The sequence below is a fragment of the Platichthys flesus genome, chromosome 4 (assembly GCF_949316205.1).
Source record: "Platichthys flesus chromosome 4, fPlaFle2.1, whole genome shotgun sequence".
In the NCBI taxonomy this organism is placed as follows: domain Eukaryota; kingdom Metazoa; phylum Chordata; class Actinopteri; order Pleuronectiformes; family Pleuronectidae; genus Platichthys; species Platichthys flesus.
In genome coordinates, this window is record NC_084948.1 from 21,156,878 (window position 1) to 21,182,514 (window position 25,637).

Below are 25,637 nucleotides of genomic sequence, written 5' to 3' on the forward strand. Positions count from 1 at the left end.
GCTTTCAATTTTTTAAGACATCCCCAACTATACTGGGTACTTAAAAGGGCAGTAATCCAATTTAAACAAAATGGTGATATGACAACAACAGACATTGCTCCAGAGATAAAAACCCAGGACTTGGCCTACAACCAGGAAAAGATTGAATCTCCAAAAAATGACCAGAAAACCAGAAGTTATCACAGAAATAATGTGAGATTATTAAGACAGGAATCAGGATAAGGGACCAAAGAAGAACAGATCACAGAAACTTCTTTAAAGCTCCTGTTGATGATATAGTTATCATTGATCAAAGTGGTTCAAATCAATGTCTGGATGGATGAAATGATAAATATGTTGTCTTTAGTGAAGAAACCACAAATCTGACAAAGGGTTACAGCTCTGATGATCTTTCCAGCATCTTTCAGCTCATTGTTTTGGTTTAATGGCTCCAAACTAAACTTTAGACTCCCACTACCGCACTGTTTGCAAAACAACAAAAACAATCCAATCTTTGTCATCACATTCTCATTGAGATTTCATCAAAATCATTCTCACTTTTGCAAAACGTTGTGCATTTACAAGTGATTATAGAAAGAAGCTAACTGAGTGAAATGGGGCCTTTGAAATTGCAGCTAGCGTTGACAAATGAGCCGAGACGTATTGAAAACAATTTAACCCTGGAAGTGGAATCACACACAACTCTACATAGACACTCTTGTCCCGATCCTCAACTCTGTCAAGTCTGACAAATAACGATTATAAAAAGCTTTTCTTGTTGCAACTGGTGAAGTCCCATCCATCTAATCCCTCTTTCGTTCACGCCTAAGGCTTCACTCCATCACCTCTCACTCTGCTCCCTCAAGTCATTCAACACTCTCTCCTCTCCCTCTTTATTTTCTCCAGCTTTTTGACGTCTGTCCTCTGCCTCTCTATGCTCCTTGTCCTCACTCCTTAGAGCCGCTGTCTGTCATTACATCTCTGAGGTCTTTTTTGGGAACGCCCTCTCGTTAGGATGTCGCTCGAACCTTGATGACTAAAGAAGGGTCCGGTTGATTGTGTTGTCCTCTCCCTTTCCCCATCACATAACATTGGAACAAAACAGGCTGAGATATGAGAGTCAAGGCGAAATAGCAGTTTTTTTTTATAGATGAATCAATGAAAATAAGTCTTTACATAATATTCTGTGGCCATTATCACTTTAAAGCATCATTTCAAATTAAGCTTTTCCGATTCTTTTTGTTCATTCAATTTTTTCCAATTGCGCAATCCACATTTGTGTCCATTGAATAATCATAATGTCAGAGTAATTACTCTGGAAAGGGCATTTTAAAAAGCAGATGTACTCTTCTCCCAGCGTATTCTTTTCCAGGCTATCTAATTTTACACAGTTCTCCATGAGTGCAATTACATGGACATGTGCCTGGCACTGTGCTATCCAAAATGAGACCAGTCTGAGTGGTTGTGTTGGAGGGGGAACAGAAGGGAGGGGGGGGGGGGGGGGGGAGCGGGACTGTAACCTTCAGCATTGAGCACTGCGTATCTCTTCCACCCAATGCTGAGAAGAGGGAAATGTGTTTTTATCATTTATTTGAAAGAACAAGAATATCCAGCATCTCTTCACCGGTGAAATGAGCAACTTCAGCCTTTGCCAAAACTCATTACCATGTCAACGTGTCCTTTGGGTCCACGTGGTTTTGAGGGACCGAGCGAGACATGGCGCAGAAATGGAGTCGCACCTAATCCAAACTATTACTCAGTCTTTTTGTTTGAGTAGGAACTTGTTTGACTGCCGCGAGTCTCGGGTCCATATGTCAATGTGTCACAAAAAGGTCGGAATGCATCATGGCTGTGCTGTGTTTTGAGGACAGAGGGAGATTGAGAACTGCTCACAGGAGCTTTGTTCTGATGAGGAGACGTGTGTTGGATATTAAATCGGTTGTGTTAGCTTCTGTTCATCTATCACAGATTGGAAATGGGACTTTAAACTATTCATAAAAAAATGTTCTTTGAGGCAAGACAAAACATTTGTATTTTCTATTACATTGCCTCCATTCTCAGGTTTTGTTTCCATCAACAGTTGTATGTTTGTTGTTTAGATATAAGGATGACTCTTACTCATTTTGAGGGGGGTAGGGCATGTCCAATTTGAGCTCAGATCCATATATACATACAGATATAGTTTTTTCCATTTAACATGACAGAGGTACACGTTCTCTGAGTGCCCTTCAGGTTATTATTATGCTGCCGCAGCTGACTGTTAATTGATCAAAATGACTAATGGCACACATATTGCTGCTGCTGCTGTCCGTCTTCTCTCTCTGTTGGGCTCTGTTCGAGTCCGTCTGCATCGTGGATCGGGTCTGAGCATCTTCAGCTCTTCAGTTTCTTTCCTTTTATTTTTTAAATATACATTGGGTTAAAAATGTCGGACAAACAAAGGTCTAATTGCATCATAAATCTGGTTTGCTTGGTCATGTCCATTTTATGAACACTTGTTTTTCTTACTGTATCTCCAGGATGCATTTTCACAACGACTCAATTTCCGATGTGTTCTATCTGCCAAAATATCCCATTACAACATGTCAGCACCTATCTGTATTGGCAGTCTGCATGAGAATGACGTCTTCCCCTATTTTTAAAAAGGCAAAGACATGAACGGCAGGAATCCTTCTGGTTCCCTGGGCTTTTAAATCGGTGAGATGCAGAGGGATGTAGGTGTGGCCGATTCACTTTACACTCTCTTCTATAAATTCACCTGTGACAGAATCAGTGTCAGAGGAGACCAGTTCCTTCTCCGACCAAACCATCCGGGGAGGCAGCAGAGACAGGCTCTTCTTGTAATTGAGTCTTTTTCGGATATCTGTGGATTTTTGTTTGATATAAAAATGGAGCTACACAATTTGACACTCCAAATACTAGTTATTAAAAGGATTAATTGTTTTCTTCCCTTTTTTATCTTCAATTCCACACATCTATGTCTTTCTATAAGTTGTAAAGGACAGAGGATGAGAAAAAAATGGTGGAAACTTACAGGTTTCTATAGGGCTTGCTAGTGGCCGCTGATGATGAGATATTGAGGGAGCTTAGCATAAGCAAAAGAGGGACAAATTAGACAGCGCATGGATATTGGGATATCGGGAGCTCTTATGAGAATCTCTCATATGTGGGGTTCTCATATAGATTGAGAGTAGACTGACGTGACTATGGTGCGTATATTAACAAAGCAAACACATGCACATGCATAGATCTTGGCACTAATTCCCTCACTCACATACACCATATCTGCTGCTACAGCTCAGCAGTGCGGAGGAGCCGTGAAGACCGTGGCGGTGCGAGGACAAGGAGGCGTTCGAGGCTCCTGCTGGGATTCTTCATAATGGTAGAGTTGACATTTACCCCGGGAGGCTGTGGACTGTGGCTGCTGCTCCCCAAGAAATGACTCAACCTGCCACACAGAATATAAAGGGATCTATTCCGATGGATCGAGATGGCTACAGTGAAGGACCCAGAGCTGTCTGCAAGCTGTGTGTGTGTGTGTGTGTGTGTGTGTGTGTGTGTGTGTGTGTGTGTGTGTGTGTGTGTGTGTGTGTGTGTATACTGAACCTTAAATTACCAACACACACTGTAGCTGACATCACTGTTACTTGAGATGTCTGGGGTCGGTGTTGACAGTTATCTCAAATATTCCGTGATGGACAGAGACAGAAAACAGGTACAGCTTGTCAGCGGGGTCAGCAAGTGCGTGTCTTCCATCACATGTTTTGTTGAATCATACACACAAGCACACAACTCCTCCAGAAGGCTCAGCGACAAGCAGCTCGGAGCCACCCACTTCCACACCAGTTCGTCTCACTGATGAGACCTGACTGAATTCCACTTTTCCTCTGACAAGCATGGTGCCTGCTGGTCACACATTTTTCTGACAATTCCCTTTGCACTTTTTCTTACTATTTCAGAGTTCCATAGTGTTAAACACCTGCAACACAAAAATGTCAACCTGTCCTGATTAGCTGTAAGAAGTTCTTGACAATTGCTAAGGGAAACGGTCAGGCTGAGAATCTTCTTTAACACTCCCTCTGCTTGCCTTTTAGTCTGAAAGGTTTTTTATCTATCATGCACAATTGCTGCTCGGATTTGTTATTATCCATTGATTATTTCTGATTTACTGATTTATTTGATGTGTATTAATAGGTGACTTTGGTGTCCTTCGTTGGTTAGTGAGCTCATGGATATTTGTTTAATGGAATGCATTTACTCATATGCTTTTGATGAAAAGTAAAACATGACTTAATTGCTTGATTTGGTTCATTTTTCCTGCTTATTTACATCATGACTAATAAAGTTTTCCTTTTCTGGGCCACATTTGACGATTCGTAATGGTGATTTATTTTGACTCTATCAGCCGAGTGTCTTTGAATCTTAGACACCATTTATTATGCAGTTTTGAGATTCTTACAAATTGCAAATCTCTGACTCATCACTGTATACACTGCAGGGGCTGGTTGGCCATCTCTCTCACTGTGCAGGCTTAGTCACTGGTCTATCTTTATTTATAAGGCCATTTTTGGTTAAGCTTCCTTCCTACTCTTGTTTCAATATTAATCAAAAATGTGTGCCTCATTATACTGTATATACTTACCGTTTTGCTGAATGCTATTCTGCAATACATGAAGCTAAAGGATTTGGTAAGTGGTGAATGGGTTTAGGGCAACTGCCAGTTGTAGGAATAATGAATATTTTGGTGACTAGTGAGGCTTTTAATAAGATATTACTCATACATTTTAATTAGCTTATCTCTACTGCTCCCTGTCCTGCCTCTTCTCACTATATCCATTTGACTTATTAGCCAATGTCAGTATGTCTCACAGGGAGTCCTGGTTCCATGTGAAACTAACTATCAAACAACAGCACAATTAAAACATCGACATTGTCTCTTGTGATCTATATAAATGGATTCTGATGACTCATGTTCAGTCAGGAAAAGCAATGTTTCAATTTTCAATGTTTCATTTTTTTTTTTATTTGATAACAGGAGCGCTTTGGCCTTGTGTGCTCAGCAAATTTTTCGTTCTACCACCAAATATCAGCGAACAAGACATCGGATTAGGTTTCAGGCCAACATCTCCATGCAGCGGCCAGGGTTTTGTGCCAGGAGAACAATGATTAACATTAAATGCCAGTGCTTTCCTCGGGATTAGGGCAACGCTCATCCTGCTCTCTGCCACTCTCTTTATATTCACTCCACTGTCACAACAGCAGCAGCAGTAAATACTGAAGTAAGTTCATCGAAGTATCTTTCAAAGCCGGGACAAGACAGCTGGCATAACATCAAAGCCAATAAAACATATGGTACAGTGACAGCACATGCATCACTGCCTGCCAGCACAACTTACCCATTTATTCTTCTATTCTGAAAACGTCTCCTCTGTTGTTTACTTGTGAAAACAGAGATCATAAGTCTGTGACCATGTCAAAACTGAAAGAGTATAGAATAGAGCTAAATGGTTATTGACTCTTGGAAGGGAGTGCTCAGCAAATACAACTAATGGTACCACAATAACTTATTATTTCTGAGATAAATATGTGATAAATGTCGTAGTAATGACATCATTCATCCCTAAGTAGTGTCAGATTATTCCCAGGCTGCTTATAGTCACAACAACCTCCACCTAATATGATGGGGCAGCCTAAATGTTGCCTAAGACCCAGGGCAGAGAAATTCTGCATCACTTTGGTTTTTATCTCCTTTTTAATGGAACTTTGGAGTCAGACTTGAGTTGATCCAACTCTAAGGTCACTGTAGATGTCCCAGTTTGTGGTGCAGTGTCATTGTGAATGTCTGAAAAGGAGTTCAAGTTCATGTCTATTCCCCTGGATGCTTGAGTGAATGGGAGTGTTGGACTGTAGGAGAAACTGGTAGACAGATAAATAGATGCAACAAAAATATATAAAAACATGCGATGATAGAAAGGGAGATGTAGAACCTATATGACATTAAGCACTGGGGACTGTGACAGCAAAATGTGCATATGTTAAGGGTGGGTGCTTTGACCTAAGTGTATTAACTGCAGCATGGCTATAATTCAGAGCAGCTTGTCCTCATTAAGACTTAGCAGCCCATCCCGCTGAAGCTCCTTACACTGAGGACAGCTTAGCCCTTTCATCCCCATTTTTGATATGGACCTCAGCCCTGTTTCCAGCGAGCGAGGGACAGTGGTTGTGGTGGCACAGCAACCAAACTCCTGGGACCCCGGCATAAGCTAAAAGACACAAGGTCAACTGCCTGCTGTGTCACCCTGCAAAGGTCACAGTCCTTCACTCGTTCCAAACACCAATCAAATCCTATGCCAGATCCACATTAGGATGCTTGTGCCCCTTTGCTGGATTTTCAGATGCCAATATCTGCTGCAAATATTTTCCATTTTCAATATTGGTTACTATTTTTACATTTTACATGAATTACTTGACTTGTAAGTCTCTTAGTTAAAATTTAATTGGTGGATTAAATTGTTGACAGGTTTCTCAGAAGGCGATCCTGGCTTAACGCTGGTGGGGGGGTTGAAGGATAGAGTGGGGTGTTGGGATTAAACATCCAGAAACGGACCTCTTTCCTCTTTCACCTGCCGGTTAAGCCTTTGAAGGGATTAGCCATTTTCTGAGATTGTTATCGAGATTATTCTGACTTCCAGGGCACTATCTATAGTATCTGGTTACAGTGTGAGGTGGTGAGGGACTAAGACCGCGACCAGGAGTTCCTTTAGTTCCTCTTCAAAGATGTTACAGTTTCATCACCACATTGAGATAAAACATCAGAGCTACCAAATGTTGACCTTAGATTTACTGATTGCTCCATAAGCCCTTAGACGTGATGTGGCTGTCAACTACAACTGCCATTCGTGTGGCCACCACATCACAAAGTTTTTTTGACGAAGATTCTCAATCAGCCATCGTGAACAAACAACCAACCAAACCTTTTTAACCAATTATCAAATAACGAATAACCAATCCAAATCAAACCTTTACTTACCTACAATGAATGGGAAGATTGTAGTTGGATTATTTATATACAATATACCAACATGAAGGGGTGGGATTTATGAAACATGACGAGGCTATAGCCAACCAGCAGGGGGAGAACAAGATGTTTTGTTTGCCTGACCATTTGGTTCTTCCTTTATCTGATTTTATCACAGATACACCAACATGTTCCCAGATCTCAGCTATTACTTATGTGGGTAAAACTTATGTGAACAACAGAAACGATGCCCAAAACTGCAAAAAGTAGAGCCAAGTGGAATTAAACTGTAAATGTCCTTTAGGATGGATCTGCAGTCCTACATCCATCTGGAAACCAGCACGCATAAGATGGAAGGTAGAGTACTTTGCAAAGGCTTAGAAGAATTCAAAGAACAGGTCCGGTAAATCTGAAAAGACTGAAATGACTAAGAAAAGTCTTACATGATAGGACAGCACAGGCACAGATGGTGAAAATTACAGACAGGCTATCAACAGAGGACAAGGAGCAACACCAGTGAGAATCAGTTTTTGCTAATTGCTCTAATTAGAGGAGATGAGGCCTGATTTAGCAGATTCTATGATGGACAGTAGCTACTCAAACATACAAAATGAAGAATGCACTGGGTGTGTGCTGGGATAGCCATCTAGCTCTGAGAATGATAGCAGCGGGACTGATAAGACCAGACCCTATCATCAAAACGTAAGTATTCGTGTGATAACAAAGTAGAAGAGGCTGTAAAGAGATAGAGTGATAGAAAGATAGAGTGATGGAGGTCTGATGTGGCTGGAGTAGAGATGAAGAAATGGTGTGAAAACAGAGGTTTGATAAAATAAACACTTTCGCTCACTTTTGAGAGTAAAACCAAAGTTTTTTTGAATGTATATAGTAAATACATGGGCCTTGGCATCTTGGTCGAGTAACATGAAGCACATGTTAGCAAGAAGAGCATAATATACCCATTTCCTGCATTAAATCAAATATACAGCCTGCTTGAAAAGTTGATGGCAACTCCCACGCCACTTTATGCCTCATTCTGTCCATCTTGTAATCAGGTTAGAATTGACTGGACACCTATGAGAGACAGACACTCTCACTGATAGCAGACATTTTCTTTGAGAGAACACTTAGCAGAGAGTGCTCCTGAGGAACAGTGGTCGCCTGAAGACGAAGTGACAACACGGTGACTTCGAGCAGGGAGGAAGAGGTGGAGAAAACACCTTTTTTTTTTTTCTTCGTATACAGCTCAGTGGCCCTCACATACGTGTATTTCACAACGTGTGTTTCTATTTACCAAGCACTTAGGAACAAATCTAATTTAGCAGAGTGTAGGCCAAACCACGGTGTGCTATAAAAGACAAACTATTAGCTCTGGAGCTCTTAAATCCGGGAGCCATTCTTGCTGCAGGCTTTAAAAAAAAAAATCTTTGCGGTGTCTGTGTGATGGAGTGCCGCTGTGCAGTAGGGCATATGCAGACTGAAACAAGATGTAATTAACGTGAATAATATCTCTTCCCTTCTCCAACTGTGACCGCAGCAAGTTGTGATATCTTCTCTCTCGTAAAAAAAAAGAAAAAAACGTAATTGAGTCTCATTTTCTGTTTAAATCCCCGATTGAGTCGAAGGTGGGGAATAACGATAATGCTCTCGCTCTCCTAATGACTATCAAGTCGCTGTGGCCATTACCGGCAAGACTCCTACACCTGCAGCTCACTCGCAAATACCTTGAGCAATCAAAATACAGAAGCACTTTCTTACCTCTCAATTATGTCAGCGATGACACAGGCGAACATTTGCAGGCCCTCTGGAAGCTGCAAAGCCACTGGTAGGAGAGGGGAAAAGCAAACAGAAGAGTTAAACGCCTGAGTTAGAGCCATGCAACATGTTCTTTAATAAGTCCAGGACAGCGCAACTATACGTAACCTCTGCTACCGGTTCAGAGAACTCCACTGACAGGAAACAGTTCAGGGCAATTTCCCCTCCGCCACAGCAGCACTGTTGGTTTATTTTAGCGAGTGACAGGCTTTAGGAAATGTAGTCCAAACCAATCACTGCAGGTCTAGCTCCACAGAAGCATTAAACTGGCTCTTTTCACTGTCACTCCATCTGCCTGCCACTAGCTCCGCGAGTCACACTATGACTCGCTCTACTACTGAAACACAGAAAAACACCAAAAAAACTTTCCCAGAGTTTTAGACAAGTTTATATCTCAAAGCTGTAATTGTATATGGACAAACTGGTGTTGCTGCTGTAAATGGTGCTGCATGTTGACAAGAGGCGACTGACTGATGTGTGACACCAACGTAGATGAACCACCAGCAAAACCTTGATTAAACCATGATTTACTCAGTTGTTTGTGTCTCATTTCAGACTCTCTGTGCATCATGAGAACGGGAAAGGGCCTGAAGGGCATGGGAGCACAGTTTGTCATCTCAGCTGCAGCCTAACTGCTCCCGGTGAGGTACGGCTCTTTTCTTCATGCATATTCATTTAAAGAAAAATCACGCAGGAGACGACTGGAGATCATCAGTCGAGGCTGCATACTCGGCTGGATTCTCTGCTAATATAAATGCAGGGATCAGCATTGCATGAAACTTTTTCCACCTCTAAAAAGCAGGTGCAGGTTTATTGAAAAACAGGCTGTTAAAAGGGAAAATAAATGTTAAATAGTGTGTTGTTTTATGGAAGTCTCAATAATTAGGAATGTGTGAGCAGGGGATTAAAAATTAAATTACTTAACTGAAACAATATGAGCTTCTAAGACAGAAAAGAAAACAGTTATTACGTTTGAACCCTAATCAGCTTGTTCAAGTCCATGTTCCCCTTGGAAGTCCTCATAAAACTATTAATACTCATTTAACTGAATGTTACCTTAAATTAATTTTCTAATTGCAGTATTTTCAATTTAAACTGTTTTTAATTCTCTCTTTTAATGCTTTATTTTTAAATGCATATATTCCAGAGCCTGGAACCTGATGTCTTGTGTAAAGACATCAGGTTCTTTTATTTTCCAAGATATTTTTGCGAGTTATACGTGATCAAATAATAAAAAAGGACGCTGCATTCATCATTGTGCCATTAAAGCATGCATATAGCTAAATTTTGATCACAACCTCCTCATCTGAGAGCAACAGAAATGCAGCTTTAAAGCTCTCCCTTAAAGAAATATTATCAGGAATTATTGGAATTCAAAAGGGGGATGAACGGCGGAATGTGCTTCAGGCATTTCTTACGAGATAAGTCTTGTGGTTTTATGCATTAAAGATCCTATATTATTTGGTAAATCACGAGTCCATGATTTATTATACATTACTCATGCCATCCAATCATCAAATAAACATGATGGCATGTTCCTATCAGAGACTACTCAGATATTGAATATGTCAAATGTAGCCCTGCAGCGGAAATCAGAAAATGAAGTAGATAAAAAGGAAACAAGGAATGACAGATTAGTCAGGAAGGGAAAAAGGTGCCATAAGAAGATTATATATTTATACCAATCCAGGCTGAAATTCATGATTATTTTATAATCAATAAATATATGATTATTTTAAAGAAATTATATAAATAGCCTATAAAATGTCAGATTATGGTGAAAGTGCTCATCATAAATTCCCAGAGATCCATGTTATTAAATAAGAGGATTTGGTTGTTTGCTTGATAAATCATGAAAACATTTCCTTCCACCCTTTAACTGACTATTGAGCAAAGATTTCGATCAACAAATTCAGCGATTGTCAGAAAAGGTCTCTTATTTCTATTTAAGTGGAGTTTGTGAAGAAACTGATAGGTCAAAGTTACAATGATCACAAACATGCTTTAACTAGAAGTTGACTACCTCAGGGTGAACCCCCTTTTCTCCAAGTCAGACACATAGAGCGAGAACCCGGAGTCAAAGGCAACAGGTGACAATTGCCCTGCTGTCAAACTCTGTCACACCGTCAATAAATCCATCAGCGTCTCAATGGACCCTCAATCCACCCGACTAGGCCTGGAACAATTTCCTGACTTGTGTGCCAGAGGGCATTAAAGAATAGACGCTGGGACAGAAAAGAGGGCTGAGAGGTTTCAGGGAGGATGGCCTTGAAATGGAGTGATAGATGGAGCGCTGCGAGGAGGAGGAGGAGCCATGAGCACTACTTACTGATGAAAGGTTAAGGGATCACCGAGCGCTCATGCAGACAGTGAGAGACAGGTCATTACCTGGAAAAGGGCAAGTTTATTAACAGAGAAAGGTTTCAGCGCACACCTCGGCCGCGGCTGACAGAAGCAAAGATCTCGCTCCGTCTGCTGCCCCCTACAAAAGGTGAGTGGGATGCTGGAGCTGCTTGGCTGCATGTTTGGGTTTGAATGCAAACATGATCAACTATGAGAGTGCTCCCGAGGAAAGAATAACAGCTTTGTATGTTTCCTCTTTCATAGACATGCCAGGTTATTGTGGACCTCTGCATACGCACAGCTTTCTCTATTTGCAGAGTCAGAGAGTTCACGTCAGGCTCCGACACACCTATTGTTTTAACAGGTAGCTAAAAAAGCTGCATGTGGGATTATGTTAACAATCAAACACAGGGAGTTAATTTAAGAAATGGCCGGGAAGACCAATTTATCAGTGTACGGCCGACTGACTGTCAAAAGCCGAGGGATTACTCCGTGTTTTCAAAAGTGGGGTTATAGCGAGAGAGTCAAGAACCTGGCCATAGATCGAGTCTATCCTGTCGTGGATTCAAATTATGGGTGTGGGGGTGCATGCAGTAACGGTTAGGATAAGATTTGTCAAATGTCAATAAAATCACTCAATATAAAACAGTTGAGATTTTATTAAGCATACCCAGCTACAACTAATAGTCAATTAAAAACATACGTTCATTATGTTAGAGAAGCTGTGATTGTTAATAATATGTGCATATATATTTTCATGTCTGAGTCATGCCAGTTCATTTGGCCCATCCTTTTTTTAGGATTACAAAAAAACTCTAATTTACTAAATCTGAGCCAGAGGGCAAACCTTTCAATTTACCCATTGGTCCACGTTCTGGCCCTCACCCATGATCATGAGCTTTGGGGTAGTGACGGAAAGAAGAAATACTGAAATACAAACAGCCCAAAATTAGTTGTCTCTGTCGGGTGGGTGAGGAGTTCAAACATCTGGAGAGAGCTGGAAGTAGAGCCTCTGCTGCTTCACGTCAAAAGGGGACAGTTCAGGTGGTTTTTGGGGTATAGTCATATAGTCCCTGGGAGCCTCCCAATAGAGATTTACCATGCACCCCAACTGGGAGGAGACCCAGAGGTGGACCTTGAACTCGCTGGAGGGACAACAATTCCCCTCCCAATAAGTGGAAGACAATGGTTGGAAGTTTAAAAAGAAAAGAAAACATTATTGTGATTTTTTTTAAATAGTCCACATTTAGAAAGCACATCTTCACTCTTAAAAGTGAATATGTATATATTACATAAATAAACAAGTCTGAACAAGCAAATGTGTCCCCATGTGTGAGTCCAGTCTGTAGACAACACTGACTCGGATATGCTTGAACTTTACACTGGCAGCCCCGCACTCCGGACTAATGTCATGTTCTCTATAAATGGACACCCTGTTCAGACAGTGGAGAAAAGGCCATGTTTGACTTCTTACCGGGGAGTCATTTTATATTTGGGTCCGAGAGAAAACAGTTATTCTGTCATTTGTGGTGGCACAGAAATACCTTTTTAGAAAAAGGACCATTAGGGCAAAACAAAACATGTCCCCATTCATGAATTTAGACATTAGTGTGGCCTACCGTCTGTGGCTTAGTTGGATGTGTAGTTAACATCAGCACTGAGCCATCCTCAATTCAAACTACACTTTCTAAGATTTTGTGATTATAACTGCATTGTCATTTTTAGCTTTTCTCCTATTTTTTCCAGAACCCTGTGCACTCTGAAAAGTCACTGTGCCCTGGAGGGAAGAAAGGAGGAATTTAATGCCCGACATTTCGCTTTTCTTTTGCTATTGTCTTGGAGCTCAAAGAAACACACACAAGGAAACCGTCAACTGTGCTAAGCTTTTGATTGTCTGTAGTTTAGTTGTGAGAAGACCTTGGGAAACACAACAACTCCCCGGGCATTTCACAATCCCCCAAGCGAGACACTTCCATGGATTCAAGGACCCCGAAGACTCAAGGCCGCACTGCTTTTTGTGTCTTTTATTTTATCTCAGTGTCTCATCAAATTTTTCTGTTAGTGAGTGTGAATCTGTAGTTTCCAGTCTGAAAAGCCGTTGTGCAACATCCTGGAGGCTACAATCGAATGACATAAATACAAGGTAAACCAAGAAGAACATGAAATCATTAGATCTTTATTTCTCTCAAATGCTGATATCGACATCGTAGAATTTCTCTGTCTATAGTTGCAGATAATGAATATTAAATTGAAGATAGAAAAAAAAGGAACACTTACAGCGCCCCGAAAGCTAAAGCATCTTAATCGCCCCCTGGTGGCTGGCTGCAGTATTTGTCAGAAACCTTGCCCCCTCCATGTAAGTGAATGGGACATGGGCCAAACAAAATAGAGAAACTCTCAATCAGCGGGAACTCAATATCACGTTTCCACTCTCCCAATTGCTACTGTGCAAACTCTGAATGATGTCATCAGCGCAAGACGGCAGCCTTTAAACTCGGGATATTTTGGCTTTGTCGCTGGATAGTTGAAAGAAGGGGAGAGGCTGTGTTCTACCTTTACAAGTCTGTGGTTTTACAAAACATCAAGGAAATATGTCACTTCATGGAAACACACACAGTTGCTTCAATGGAATGAACCCCGGCTGGAAGGTTCAAACCACAAAGAACTTTCACAGAGCCCTTTGTTTTGTATGAATTCATATCTTCGGCATGTCAGTCATCGCTAAACCCAAAAATAGACTCAAGTAAACTAGATTTGTATCATCTAATTACATTCATGTTCTCTTGTCTTTATCTAAATGGATGAGCAGCAGAAATCCAAACAACTGACTGCCAATAGCAGATAGACAACCTGAGGAACTAAGCTGCTCTTATAAAAAGCCTAGATGCAGAGCAGATGATATCACAACAACACAATTAAGACTCAAATGAGAAAATTAGGCAGGACAACACAGCTTTTGACTATTTATAAACTCCGCAAACGGCAGCTAAAATTAAATTCTGCTGCGTGTGCCTCAGTCCCCGATTTCAGAAGCACAGTCTCTGAAACTCAACAGGAGTTCAAAGGCTGACAAAGGAACAGATGGACACAATAAGGTGTCCAAGGTGATAAGGTATGTTGTGTTCTCTGAGTTGAGAGAATGAGCTCTGATATAAAAAAAAATAAAAAAACGTCACAACAAAAAGGCAAAGCCAGCAGGCTGCGGTAAACAGCACACTCACCACAGTAACATCGGGAAAAAATGATTCAATCCTCTTGCCACGCAATCTGCATATTTCCATCCGAGGCAGGAATGACCGGAAGACTTTTGACATTTTTATTTTAAAGGAAGGAGGCCAACATTGTAACAAAAGCCTAAAGATACATGTAAGCAGGCATGAGGGCAGAAACTGAGGCGCTATTAAAGAGGATTGGTTCAATTGATTTTCAGTCTACTTTAAACCAAACCTGTAAATGACAATTTACTATATAATTTCACCCAAAATAAAAAATAAATTAATCTTAATACCCGTCAGAGATAGAACAAAACCTAAAAAGTCCATAAATGCTTTTTTCAAATGTTCTTTACTGAATTTAAAACTTTACTTCTTGCAACTCAGGAGAACCGTCCTTTGTTTGTGATAATTTGCCTGAGGAATAAGACTTGAAACATCACTATTTTCTTAAATCATCTCTCGAATCATACATTTACCATAAAGTTTTACTCTCTTGTTTTTATCTATGATGTTTGATTGTCTTTTTCTTTTGTCCTTACTTAGAACTGTTGTGAGTTGAACTCAATACAATTATTAGTTTTTTTTATTTTTTTAGATGTTGCATTACTTGGTTTAAATATTATATCCAGTACGGATGTTTTCACAGTTAAACTCTCATCGAGAGTCGACTCCACTCCACTGTGTAGATGTTGTGTTGTTTGTTGCCACACGGCATCAGTGTCAGTGAAGCCTCCCACTCTGTCCTGTTAGTCCTGAGGCTACGATCCCACTGCAGGGGCTTAGTAACTCAACTCCAGAGTTTTTTTTTATTCCAATCTGATGTCTCTGTTTTCACCTTTGTCCCGTATTTTATCACTTCCTAAAATAACAACAACGACAAAAGAATTCACATCAAAAGAGATGAGGTCCGTCATTCTGTCAGGGAGGAAACGGAAATTGTTTCCCAGTGTATTTTTTCACCCCTTTGAGGCAGATTGGAATGATTGTTGTTTATGGGGCTTTTGATAAGGACCAAATACACAGTAATAAATATGATTTCTTGTATTTGTTGTTAGCCACACTTTACAGAACACATGTGCATGGATGAGTGTGAGCGTTAAGTCATTTGTCAGCTGGATGAGTGTGAACAAAGCCAAAAATACATATCTTAAATTGTTGACTGTTTTGGATGCATGGTTAGATGAAAAACCAAAAATCACCTACATGACCTAGGATTTTATTATGTTTTCACAACAGGGGAAAAAAAAAACTGTGTGAGCCTCGCAGGTAACAGCTTGTAACAGTCGTCAAAGTAGGTCAAAGCACAGATGTGCTCATGGATTGTATTTTACATTAATGCTTGCACACACTGTTTTTAAGTATAGGATTCTTTGTGCTCTGTGTTCTGAGTGTGTCTTCAGACATTCACTGTGTTGTGAATATGTTCTAGAAACCTGCAAAGCAACTGTTAATGAGGTGTCGGTAAATAGAAAACAAAGTACTTCTCAGCTGGACTGTTTCATAAACCTTCAGCTACTAGTTGTATTGGTGACACTGATATTACATGGACATAAATAAAATATGAATCAAAGTGGCATAATGAACAATGCAATGTAGTGTCAGTTTATATTATAACTCTCAACAAAAAGTGTAATTTCTGTACCATTCACTATGGCAAATGTGAATTATTCCTATCATGTAAATAAAGGCTGTGTATTAATGACAGATCCTCTACTTGCAAATGACTTCATCCAACCTCTGTTCCAGTTCAGCTAATGTAACTTAATTCAAAAGTTAGTTCTGCAATTTAAAAGCCTCTAGCACAAGCACTCTAGATCTCTGTGCATCTTTGTGTGCACTTAGCCGAACATAGACTGCACTCGGGAGTATTGACATTGTGGAAAACATGGTTGGCTCTGCTTCTACATCATGTCAGGTTAAACCTCACTTTATTTTTAAAGTGAGGCCCCCGCCCAGACCCCTGGTCAGTGAAGCGTATCAAACTATTGCTTCTCTATCGTTTGAAATACAGAGTTTTACCCCTAATGCAGCTGTGTGTTTGTTAAAAGGGTAAATAAAGCCTTTCAATCATGATCAAAATCAATCTAATGTGCAGAGATAGAAATAAAAGAGCTCACCTCTCGTAGATTTGGCTTGTCTCAGTCGCCAAATTGTCTTGTGGATCTCAAAGTTGTAATTTGCAGGCAGGGCTTTGATCGCCTCCTGTAGCTCGGAATCTTTAAGGATTTCATCCGGAATTTGATTGGCTACCCGCCGTGGTCCTCGGACTGAAGGGAAGGGGTTAGACAATTGAGCTGTTAGCAATGCACCTTACACAGGTTCAAAGCCCTATCTAATGAACCTAACTGTACTGACTGAATGTGTAAGTTAACTATGAAGTTGTACATCAGATTGTACGCGTCTGCACCAAGCTGCAGACTGCTGCGTCACAACAAGGGGGGTTGGTGGAGTGGTGGGGGGCTAATACAGGTCAGGAATGTTGCTTTCCTTCTTACAGACTCTGCAAATGCATCCCTCACCTCTTCAGTGATAGACCACACATAATGAGGTGGGAGAGATGGGGAATTGGACAAATTTGTCCTTGCAGCATCTTCTCAAATTAATTTCAAATGAGCTGCTGGCTTGTTTTGAAATGGGGGAAACACTGGAGGAGGGTTTGCTACCATTTTGCTGCAAAGAGTTTCAGCATAGCCCCGCTTGCACTCAGGTACAGGCAGGATTTGAAAGACAAGCGCAAATCTGTAAATCTGGGCCAGCGTTCAACATTTTTTAATTTATTGCATGTCTTTCACTTGCCAACTGAAGCTGGCCAAACTTTGCATTTTGTGTACAATCCTACTGGGAACTATAGATTGTAGGTGCTTTTTGATGTTGTGCTTCCACTTTAGGTAGCAAGAAAATCCAATACCTAATGTTGCACCATTTTATTTTCATAACTGGTTTTGAATAATTAACCAAGACAGTCAAAATGATATTGTTCCAGGTAACCATTTAACTAGTGTTTGTATGGGGGCTTTCAGACATGTACCAAGCATGAAAGATGTGGAATTAAAGATAGCCACATTTACCTGATTATTTCACAGCAAAGTCAAAGTAAGTTACATATTTGGACAATACATTTGAAAATCTTCTTCTACAAATGGCTACACAATTTCAAATTGATCTCCTTCCTCTTATTTTCTTACTTACAACAAACCCTAAAAAGTTGTGAACCTGGCTGTAGTTCAATTTTTTGTGAAGTTCCATCACCACTGAGTAGCAGACTTCAATAACTGCACAAAGCATTGAACTATAGCCAGGTTCAGCACTCATTAGAATCCCCTTGAATCATTTTTCACTATTTGCATCATCTTTCTGTAGTTTCATGGGTTGTGACTTTATGCAGCGCATGTGTCTTCACATCGATGAAATTGTTTACTTAATTTGAATGTGTTTTTTTTCTATTTGCAACTGTTTTCCTAAATTGCATTGCTGTTTTTGGCCTCAGCAGCAAAACACAGTATACACCCCCTTAGTGAAATATAAATCCAATTTAGTAGAAACCACATCTATTCAATGTCACTGAGTTATGAATGCTGCACAGATTTCACAACAAACTCATTGAGTCTGATGAGTCCCCTCAACTAGATAGATAGATAGATAGATAGATAGATGGGTTGGTGGGTGGACAGACAGACAGACAGATAAACAGATAGATGGAGAGAGAGAGAGAGAGAGATAGAGAGAGAGAGAGAGAGAGAGAGAGAGAGAGATGGGTAGGTAGGTCGATTGACAGATAGATAGATAGATAGATAGATAGTTGGGTTGGTGGGTGGACAGACAGACAGATAAACAGATAGATGGAAAGAGAGAGAGAGAGATGGGTAGGTAGGTAGATTGACAGATAGATAGATATATAGACAGACAGACAGATTATTGATCGCGAGGAAAACACTGAACACTTCCTGGATGTTAGCCATGATGCTAAAGAAACACGTGTTTTATCCTGTAAGCTCATTTGTAAGGAAACCGCTGGGTAACCAGTAAATCTCATGGAGGTAAAACGCTGCTGTTACACATGTTGTGTTTGCTTCACGACCAAACAGCTGTGGAGCAGGAGACAACAGTGTGTCCGTGAAGCTGCGACTCACGGACGAGGAAGTCTCGTGTTTACACAAGGTGCGAACAGTCGACTATCTACTATTATATTCCTGTATTGAACACAACACACTAGTATATTTACCTGTGGGCTTTTTAGCAGGAACGAGCTGGACTTCACTCGAGGGAGCTGCCATGTTTGTCTCATCCCAAACAAGAAGACATGTGAGGAGGGAAAAGGGGAAAGCAATCGAAGAAAGAGAACAGAGGAGAGGAGTCGAGCACCGATGTCATCGCTGTCTGCAGTGGCGATGTATAGCTGAAATCTGCTATACATAAACTACAATAAAATAATAAGGCAGTTTATGAAATAATATGGCAATTTAAACTTGGTTTACGCATTGTGTTGATAAAATAAAGGTTAAAAATAAACATGAGCAAGAGCAAAACATGAATAGAACAAAACAAATCATTTTTAAAATAACTTAGAACAAAACACTTTAAGTTCATAAATATAAACATATAGTGCTCTTAGGATAGAACATAAAAACAAGTCGTTTTTGTGGAAACAATGTTTTTGAGACCTAAATCTGTAAACACAGACACATTGTGGGGATTTGTCTTCCTTATGGGGACAAACCCCTTCAATTTCATATTTTAATGTCAAGGTGATTACAAGGTGGGGTCAGGCTACAGTTAGGATTAAAAAGATAGATACAAAAATAGTGTATCTATCTTTTTGTGTGCGTGTGTGTGTGTGTGTGTGTGTGTGTGTGTGTGTGTGTGTCTGGTGATTAACGTAATCAATATACCAACTTAAATGTCATTTTAAACCCCACACGTCATTGAGTACATGTAACATGTAATTAAGACATGGTGTGTGAGAGGATTGAATCTATATGAATGCAACCTGTAGTGAGTGTGTGTGTGTGTGGGGGGGGGGGACTTTTTATATCATATGAAGACATGTGTGGGGGGCTGGCGGGGTGCAATCATATGGATATGAAGACCTTTGGAGTGTCAATATCATATGGTGTGTGGGGGGAAGAGTATTTATTATGTGGATATAAATAAATGTATGTTTATATCATATGAATATGAAAACCTGTGGTGTTTGTGTGTGTGTGTGTGTGTGTGTGTGTGTGTGTGTGTGCGTGTTTGAGAGAGAGAGAGAGGCTGCCGCACACAGACACACAGATAGACAGAGGCACAGTGAGCGGGATGTGGAGCAGGATGCTGCCCGGTGGAGGAGCTGAGGCAGTACAACACACTTTCTCCCTCCTTGAGCGCATCACCGAGCTGTGATCCAGAGGTGCGGAGAGAAGCCTAGAGATCCAGACAAGATCCCAGATATCCAACAAATTACCAGAGGGACAGGGGAGTGGGAAAGAAGAAGAGGGAGAGGCGAGAAGGAGAGAATGAGAGGAGGAAAACGAAGGCATCAAAGTCCACATTAAGGAGGATTTGAGGAATCTGCGTTTATAATCCGACATCAGAGGCGGAATGTGAATCCAAATAACTTGTGTTAATTAGAGATTTGAACGAATATGATGCGATTTGAGCGGCTCTGAGGCACCGAGAGGAGAATGTGAGGTTGGACACTTGGATTTAAATATCTCACTGTGGTTGGGTTGTTTTTTTGGAGAGTGTTCGTGTTCACCGTCGACTTCCCCCCCAACAGGACTGATTTGCCCCAACAAAAAAAAAAAGGAGTTGGCTATCAAAGGGTTGCATCGGACCGTTATGCGTTTTAGGAGTTGCCTGCACCCCGGACTGAAGGGATGGTTTTTGCGCGTCTGCTCCGCGATGACTGCCGCGTAATTTCCCCCTGGTCCGACCGAGCTCCGCCAGACTTTTTGGAGCAGGAGATTACTGTTGGCTCCTCAAACCCATCTGCAGTCCTACTCTATTAAAAAAAACATTAATACGTTGGGTGGCACGAAAGATCAAGAGGAGGGACCAAGTGACAATTTCACACGATCGAGACCCCGGAGCTGAACTTCAAAAAACTGAAGAGCGAGCGAGTTTGGAATCTGGAATATAAGAATAGATGATTCCCCGAGGACAGAAGAGGAAATACACCTAAGCCTGCAAGATGTTCAGACGGGGTGAGTCTAAACTTTAAATCTAGTCATCTGTTCTACTGTGCTTGTTTGGTTGATTTACGCAGCCTGTAAGGTGAACCCGCTCCTGCGCCATCATCGCTCCTTTTTACGCGTAAAAGCGGCTCTGAATATGACTCAGGCTATTTATAATTCACCACGCTGGCTCGGGGGTTGTTATTACGGACGATACGCCATTTGAAGTGCATCTTGAAGTTGCACAGCAGCGCAAGGTTTTTTGGGTAATGGAAACACGGGGACCCACCACCATGGATACAGCTGATGCCGCACTGCAGTTTATGAGTTGTGCCCGGGTCACAAGGCTATCTCTTCGTGCGTTGCACTCTGCTGAGCCATTATTATTTGCTGCGTGTCACTACATCGCGATGGGATGGATCAAGCAGCAGTTCACAAGGTGATGCTCCACTGAGGACACACTGAATACGAAAGACCTTTTCATATAAAAGGTTCTAACTCCCCAAACTTTTTAATATCCAGATTCCCCTGATAGATGAGACCCTACACTCGTATTTGATGATCCCTGGTCCAAATGAACAGCCTCCAGGCTTTAATTGGCCATATAAAGCCATGTAACTGTGTACCCTGGGTGTCTGACAACAGTAGGGAGAGTAAAAGCTCTAATGAGAATAGATTACAGTAATACATTCTCCCATTGTGCCAGCATGGAGGGACTGGTGAAATAAGGATGTTTCTCATTTAGCTGGGGCCTGTGGAGCCCCCTGAGGGACCCCTGGAGGTCCTACACCCTCCTCTGGAACACTTTGTCATGAGTTTTAACAAGCCTGCTCTTCTGTTAATTTATATCTGTTGTGTATTTTGTGATAGTCTAACTTTAACACACACACACAGAGAGAGAGATAAAGACAATCGTCCTTTTGGGGGTCACCTTACGACGCTCCCTCTCTGCATCATACTTGTATTTGTTTAGTGGATCTTATAAAAGAGCATCTGTTTCTGCCTCAGGGACACACACATCAGATCGATCATTGCTGTTCCAACACTTGCGAGGAAAGGCGCCATTATGATGAGTGTTTATAGCTGGAGCTTCGGGTGAGGTCTATTGTCTAAACCTGAATCCTCACAGCTTCTCATCAGCGATTAGGCTGTGCGAGAAAAAAGAACAGCTCATTCTCATGATGAGTTACATCTGGATGTTTTCAGAGAACTAGCATGAGTCACAGTGTGTATTTCCGAAGATGCTTTTGGGGGGGTTAATGTATCACACAAATGCAAGTCTGTGGTTTGTGTTGAACTAATGCACATATGAGGCCCATGTTTATTTCCCACTTATGTTTTGAGTCAATCGTGGAGCTGATTTCAAAATGATTGGCTTCTCAGGATCTGTACTCTGAAGATGCTCTATCCCTGCTCTGTCTTTTCTGGTTTTTATTGGCTATGTGGATCAACTGTCTTACCACTGCTCGCTGCCGGACAGAAAACCACTTAATTCAAGACAAACAGCCTCAAAGTACAGATTTCACCAGGCTGCCAAAAAGGGCTCAGTATGCCAGCACGTCTGAGTCTGTAACAGTGAGGCAGAGATGCGTCAGCGTTGGCAGGAACAGCGCACAAGTTCTCTGGCGAATTTGGAATTTTAGCACCTAAAATAACACATTGGAGGGAGCCTGGCTCATGCATCAGACGCAGCACTCAGTGTGACAAATCCGCCATTCACAAACATGGACAGCGCCTCAGCTGACAGGCATTGGCAGCAGCTCTCGGGTTGACTTCACATCACGGCTATAACTGAGCCTAATTACCGTGATAATGGAACGGACACGTAGATTTTCCCGATGGCCTTTTCGGTTGACACCTTGTCTGACAGGCGGCTGATTTCTCTATCTGCGGGCCACAGGTTTGTACAGGTTGACCGTCGCCCCGTCATATCCATACAATCCACAAATATGTCCAAATATGTACAACATCCGCTGTGGTGTGTGTTCAACTGCAGGTGAGACGACACAGCCCTCGTATCTTTGTGTGAACAGTCAGAGCGTTGTGTTTGTGATTCTCCCAGGGCGTGGATGTGTGTCTTTTCTATGGCTTATACAAGTACATGTGTGACTGAGTCTGTGCTCTGGGTGCATGCAAGCATTCACATCGCTCCATCTCCGCCTCGGCCTTCCTGCCCATTTCTCCGCCTCGCATTTATGGACTCTCCTTTTTCTCAGAACCAGTCAGCCATGGGGTGGACACAAGGGATCATCTGTCAGAACAGCTCTGAGATGGAAAAGATGAGGTGTCCGTTGAATACACCATACTGTGACGTGTGATAATTGCCGCTACATGTTATTCAGGAGAATTGTAGGAATTCAAGCAAAGGCCTTTTGTGTTGTATGGTGGGTTGTGTTGGGAAATGAATGCATGCAGAGAAGCACAAACAGGTATACAAATCATATACTCTATGGATAGGAAACACTTGGATCAATGGCTCCCCTACACCAGGACAAACATAATGCAGATCCTTGCACTTCTATTGGTTGCTCTGTTCTATGAAAACATTTATATACAAATATTTTCTTGCATGTTCACCTGCACACTGGATTGCTGACATGAATGCAATAGATTTGTTGTCACTTCCCATCGACAGCCACTGTTTTCCATTCACTTCAGAAACTTAATGACTATCGATTAGCAAAGACAAAAATCATCATCCATCTCAATCCCTGCTGTGTGGCTGCTATTGTAGATTGAAAGTATTTTTTCCTGTGATTTATGGATACATGTCAGAGTGAACAGGAGATTCTGAGACAAAACAAAATGACCCCTCATTACTTCTGTGTCCCCCCCCACCCATTGTGACAGCGTAACATGTGACAAACATGGAGGCAACAACAGCATGATGGATCATTTGTCTTAAGTGAGCCGATCCACAACCAGTAGATCTTCTTACTGAACTGACACGAAGAGGAACTGGTGGAAGCCTCGGAGCTAAACAAAATCTCTCCCGATCAGTGTCATACTCTAGAAAACCAGCACAACACAAGCACAACTTGTGCTTGAAAGGCTGAAACATGCAAAACCACTGATAAGCTGCTCTAAGCATCGGCACTACACCTTATCTCAAACCTTATACCTCTACTTCAAGATAATCCATTGTCAACAATAAATCCAACTTCTTAACCTGAAATTGCTCTCACAAAGCTGAGAGATGTGCAAACACACACACACACACACACACACACACACACAGGTACACTCACACAGGCAAGCACACACAAATATGGCAGGTTGGCTTCGTGTAAGTGTCAGACCTGCAAGATAAGACTAATTGGGAAACACATTTGCATCGACCTCATTTAAGGCGATGAGCATTTTTTAATGGAATTTTGCTCCGAGGGAACAAAGGAGGTCGTAACTACAGCACAGATCATACAAGCTTTATGTTTGTAAACACCGGTGTGCATGAATACTAATGACATCAAATTAGGATCATTTCGTGTCATAAACATGTCAAAAACACAAACACACAAACACACACTCACACACACACAGACACACGCACACCAGTCTCTAACTTAATCTTCCATCTTCAGTGATTGACAATATTCAGAGATAATGACTAGTGCAGCCATTACGGAATGTTGTAGCATCTCGTAATCATATTTTGTAAATCAGCCGCAATTGCGAGCGTTGACTTTAAAGCAGCACACTGCTCGTGATGTTATCGGTTCTGGCAGACAAGGCTGAGGGATTTTCCATCAGCGCAATGAATGTGGTACAAAGGAAACACCTGTGGCCTCTGCTCTGTGCTGCTCTGGCTCCGCTCACTTGTGCAGGCCACATCCCCCCCCCGAAAGACTCATATGACTCATAGAGTACGCAAAATACCAAAGTGATAAAAGCAAATGGACTTTCTTTGTCATTGGCAAACAGAGGCTTTTTCCGAGAAAGATCCAAAGCCCTGAAGCAACCCCCCCCCCCCCACACACACTGCAAGTGATTGGATGTGATGACGTGGATTTGCACAAGAGCAATAAACGCTCATCTGTCGCTGTGATGCGCTGCAAACTTCCAGCCATCGCCAACGCCCAGAGAGAGTTCTATTTAAAGAGTAAGGAGTCACAGCTCATATTATCATCCTCCTAATCCTCTCACTGTGTCAGCCTTCCGCTATCACTCCTTGTCGACACCGCATTGTTGTACTTCTCAGCCTGGTTTGTGTTTCCATCAGCATGGACTGATGACTGAGGGTTTGGAGGAGAGGTGGTTTGAGTAGAAGTGAAGAGGATAATGTAAAGAGGAGCGAAAAATATAAACCCTCCAACTGATCCCATAAGCTGCCTGAAAAGTAGAAAGCAAATCTGAGAGCAGGACTGCATTCCTTTTGAGATCATCTACATTTCTTCGGTTTTAAATAGAAGGATTGGCCGATCAAAACATCACGATAAGGAATTAAGTGGGTTTAGAGTGTTTAGAACCACAAATCAAAAATTCAAGGCAAATGAGCACTTGCACAAATTGACCCGTCGGTGGTGTGTGTCGATCTAGATGAAATACAGCATCAAGGATTATTGGCAGAGGAGCATTACCAATCATTGGGTGGCTGAGTTGCATTTATTACGCCGCCCCACAATGCACCTCTCTCTGCAGTGCATGCCAAACATCTCATTTACTGAAAGGTGATTGGTGAAATCCAAAAGCCATTCATCTAGTTGCCAATGCTCGGGAGTTTCCATGGAAGCCTCCGGGATTGTTTCTCCATGTGATGCCAACGCGAGACGACACATAATTAACAAGTGTGTGAGTGCATATATGTGCAGTGTGTGTGTGTGTTTGTGTTGAGATGACAGTACTGACTGGTGTGCATGTTCCTTTTCTGCCATGAACTTTCTTCTTTTTTTTTGCGGGGGCCATTTTCACACTTGCCCATCAACCATTTCACATTGAATTAGGGCATGAGGGCTCTGAGTTCAGAAGTGGAAGCGTTGCTCTAATGCTGCCAAGGACTCACTTATTAATGCAGTCTGAGGAGACGTCTTAGTGATTCAATCCACAGGACATTCCATCATGGAAGAGGAGCCAGAGGTGAAACTTACAGAACATGCAACTCTTAAAAAAAAAAAA

The 25,637-nt window shown here is 41.6% G+C and overlaps 2 protein-coding genes across 2 annotated transcripts in view; one reads left to right on the forward strand and one right to left on the reverse strand.

Moving 5' to 3' along the window:
• Nucleotides 1–18,701, reverse strand: part of dph1 (diphthamide biosynthesis 1) — a 48,225-nt gene extending 29,524 nt beyond the window's left edge. Inside the window, exons 1-3 of the mRNA XM_062386209.1 lie at nt 18,593–18,701; nt 16,488–16,637; nt 8,756–8,819 (exon numbers count right to left, since the gene is read on the reverse strand). Of these exons, the coding sequence (XP_062242193.1) occupies nt 8,756–8,819; nt 16,488–16,637; nt 18,593–18,644 (266 nt within the window). The 5' untranslated portion in view covers nt 18,645–18,701. The remainder of the gene's footprint in view (nt 1–8,755; nt 8,820–16,487; nt 16,638–18,592) is intronic.
• Nucleotides 18,702–19,700: 999 nt separating this feature from the next.
• The window catches only part of rtn4rl1b (reticulon 4 receptor-like 1b), a 127,505-nt gene continuing 121,568 nt past the window's right edge, over nt 19,701–25,637 (forward strand). Inside the window, exon 1 of the mRNA XM_062385258.1 lies at nt 19,701–20,555. Coding sequence (XP_062241242.1) covers nt 20,543–20,555 — 13 coding nt within the window. The 5' untranslated portion in view covers nt 19,701–20,542. The remainder of the gene's footprint in view (nt 20,556–25,637) is intronic.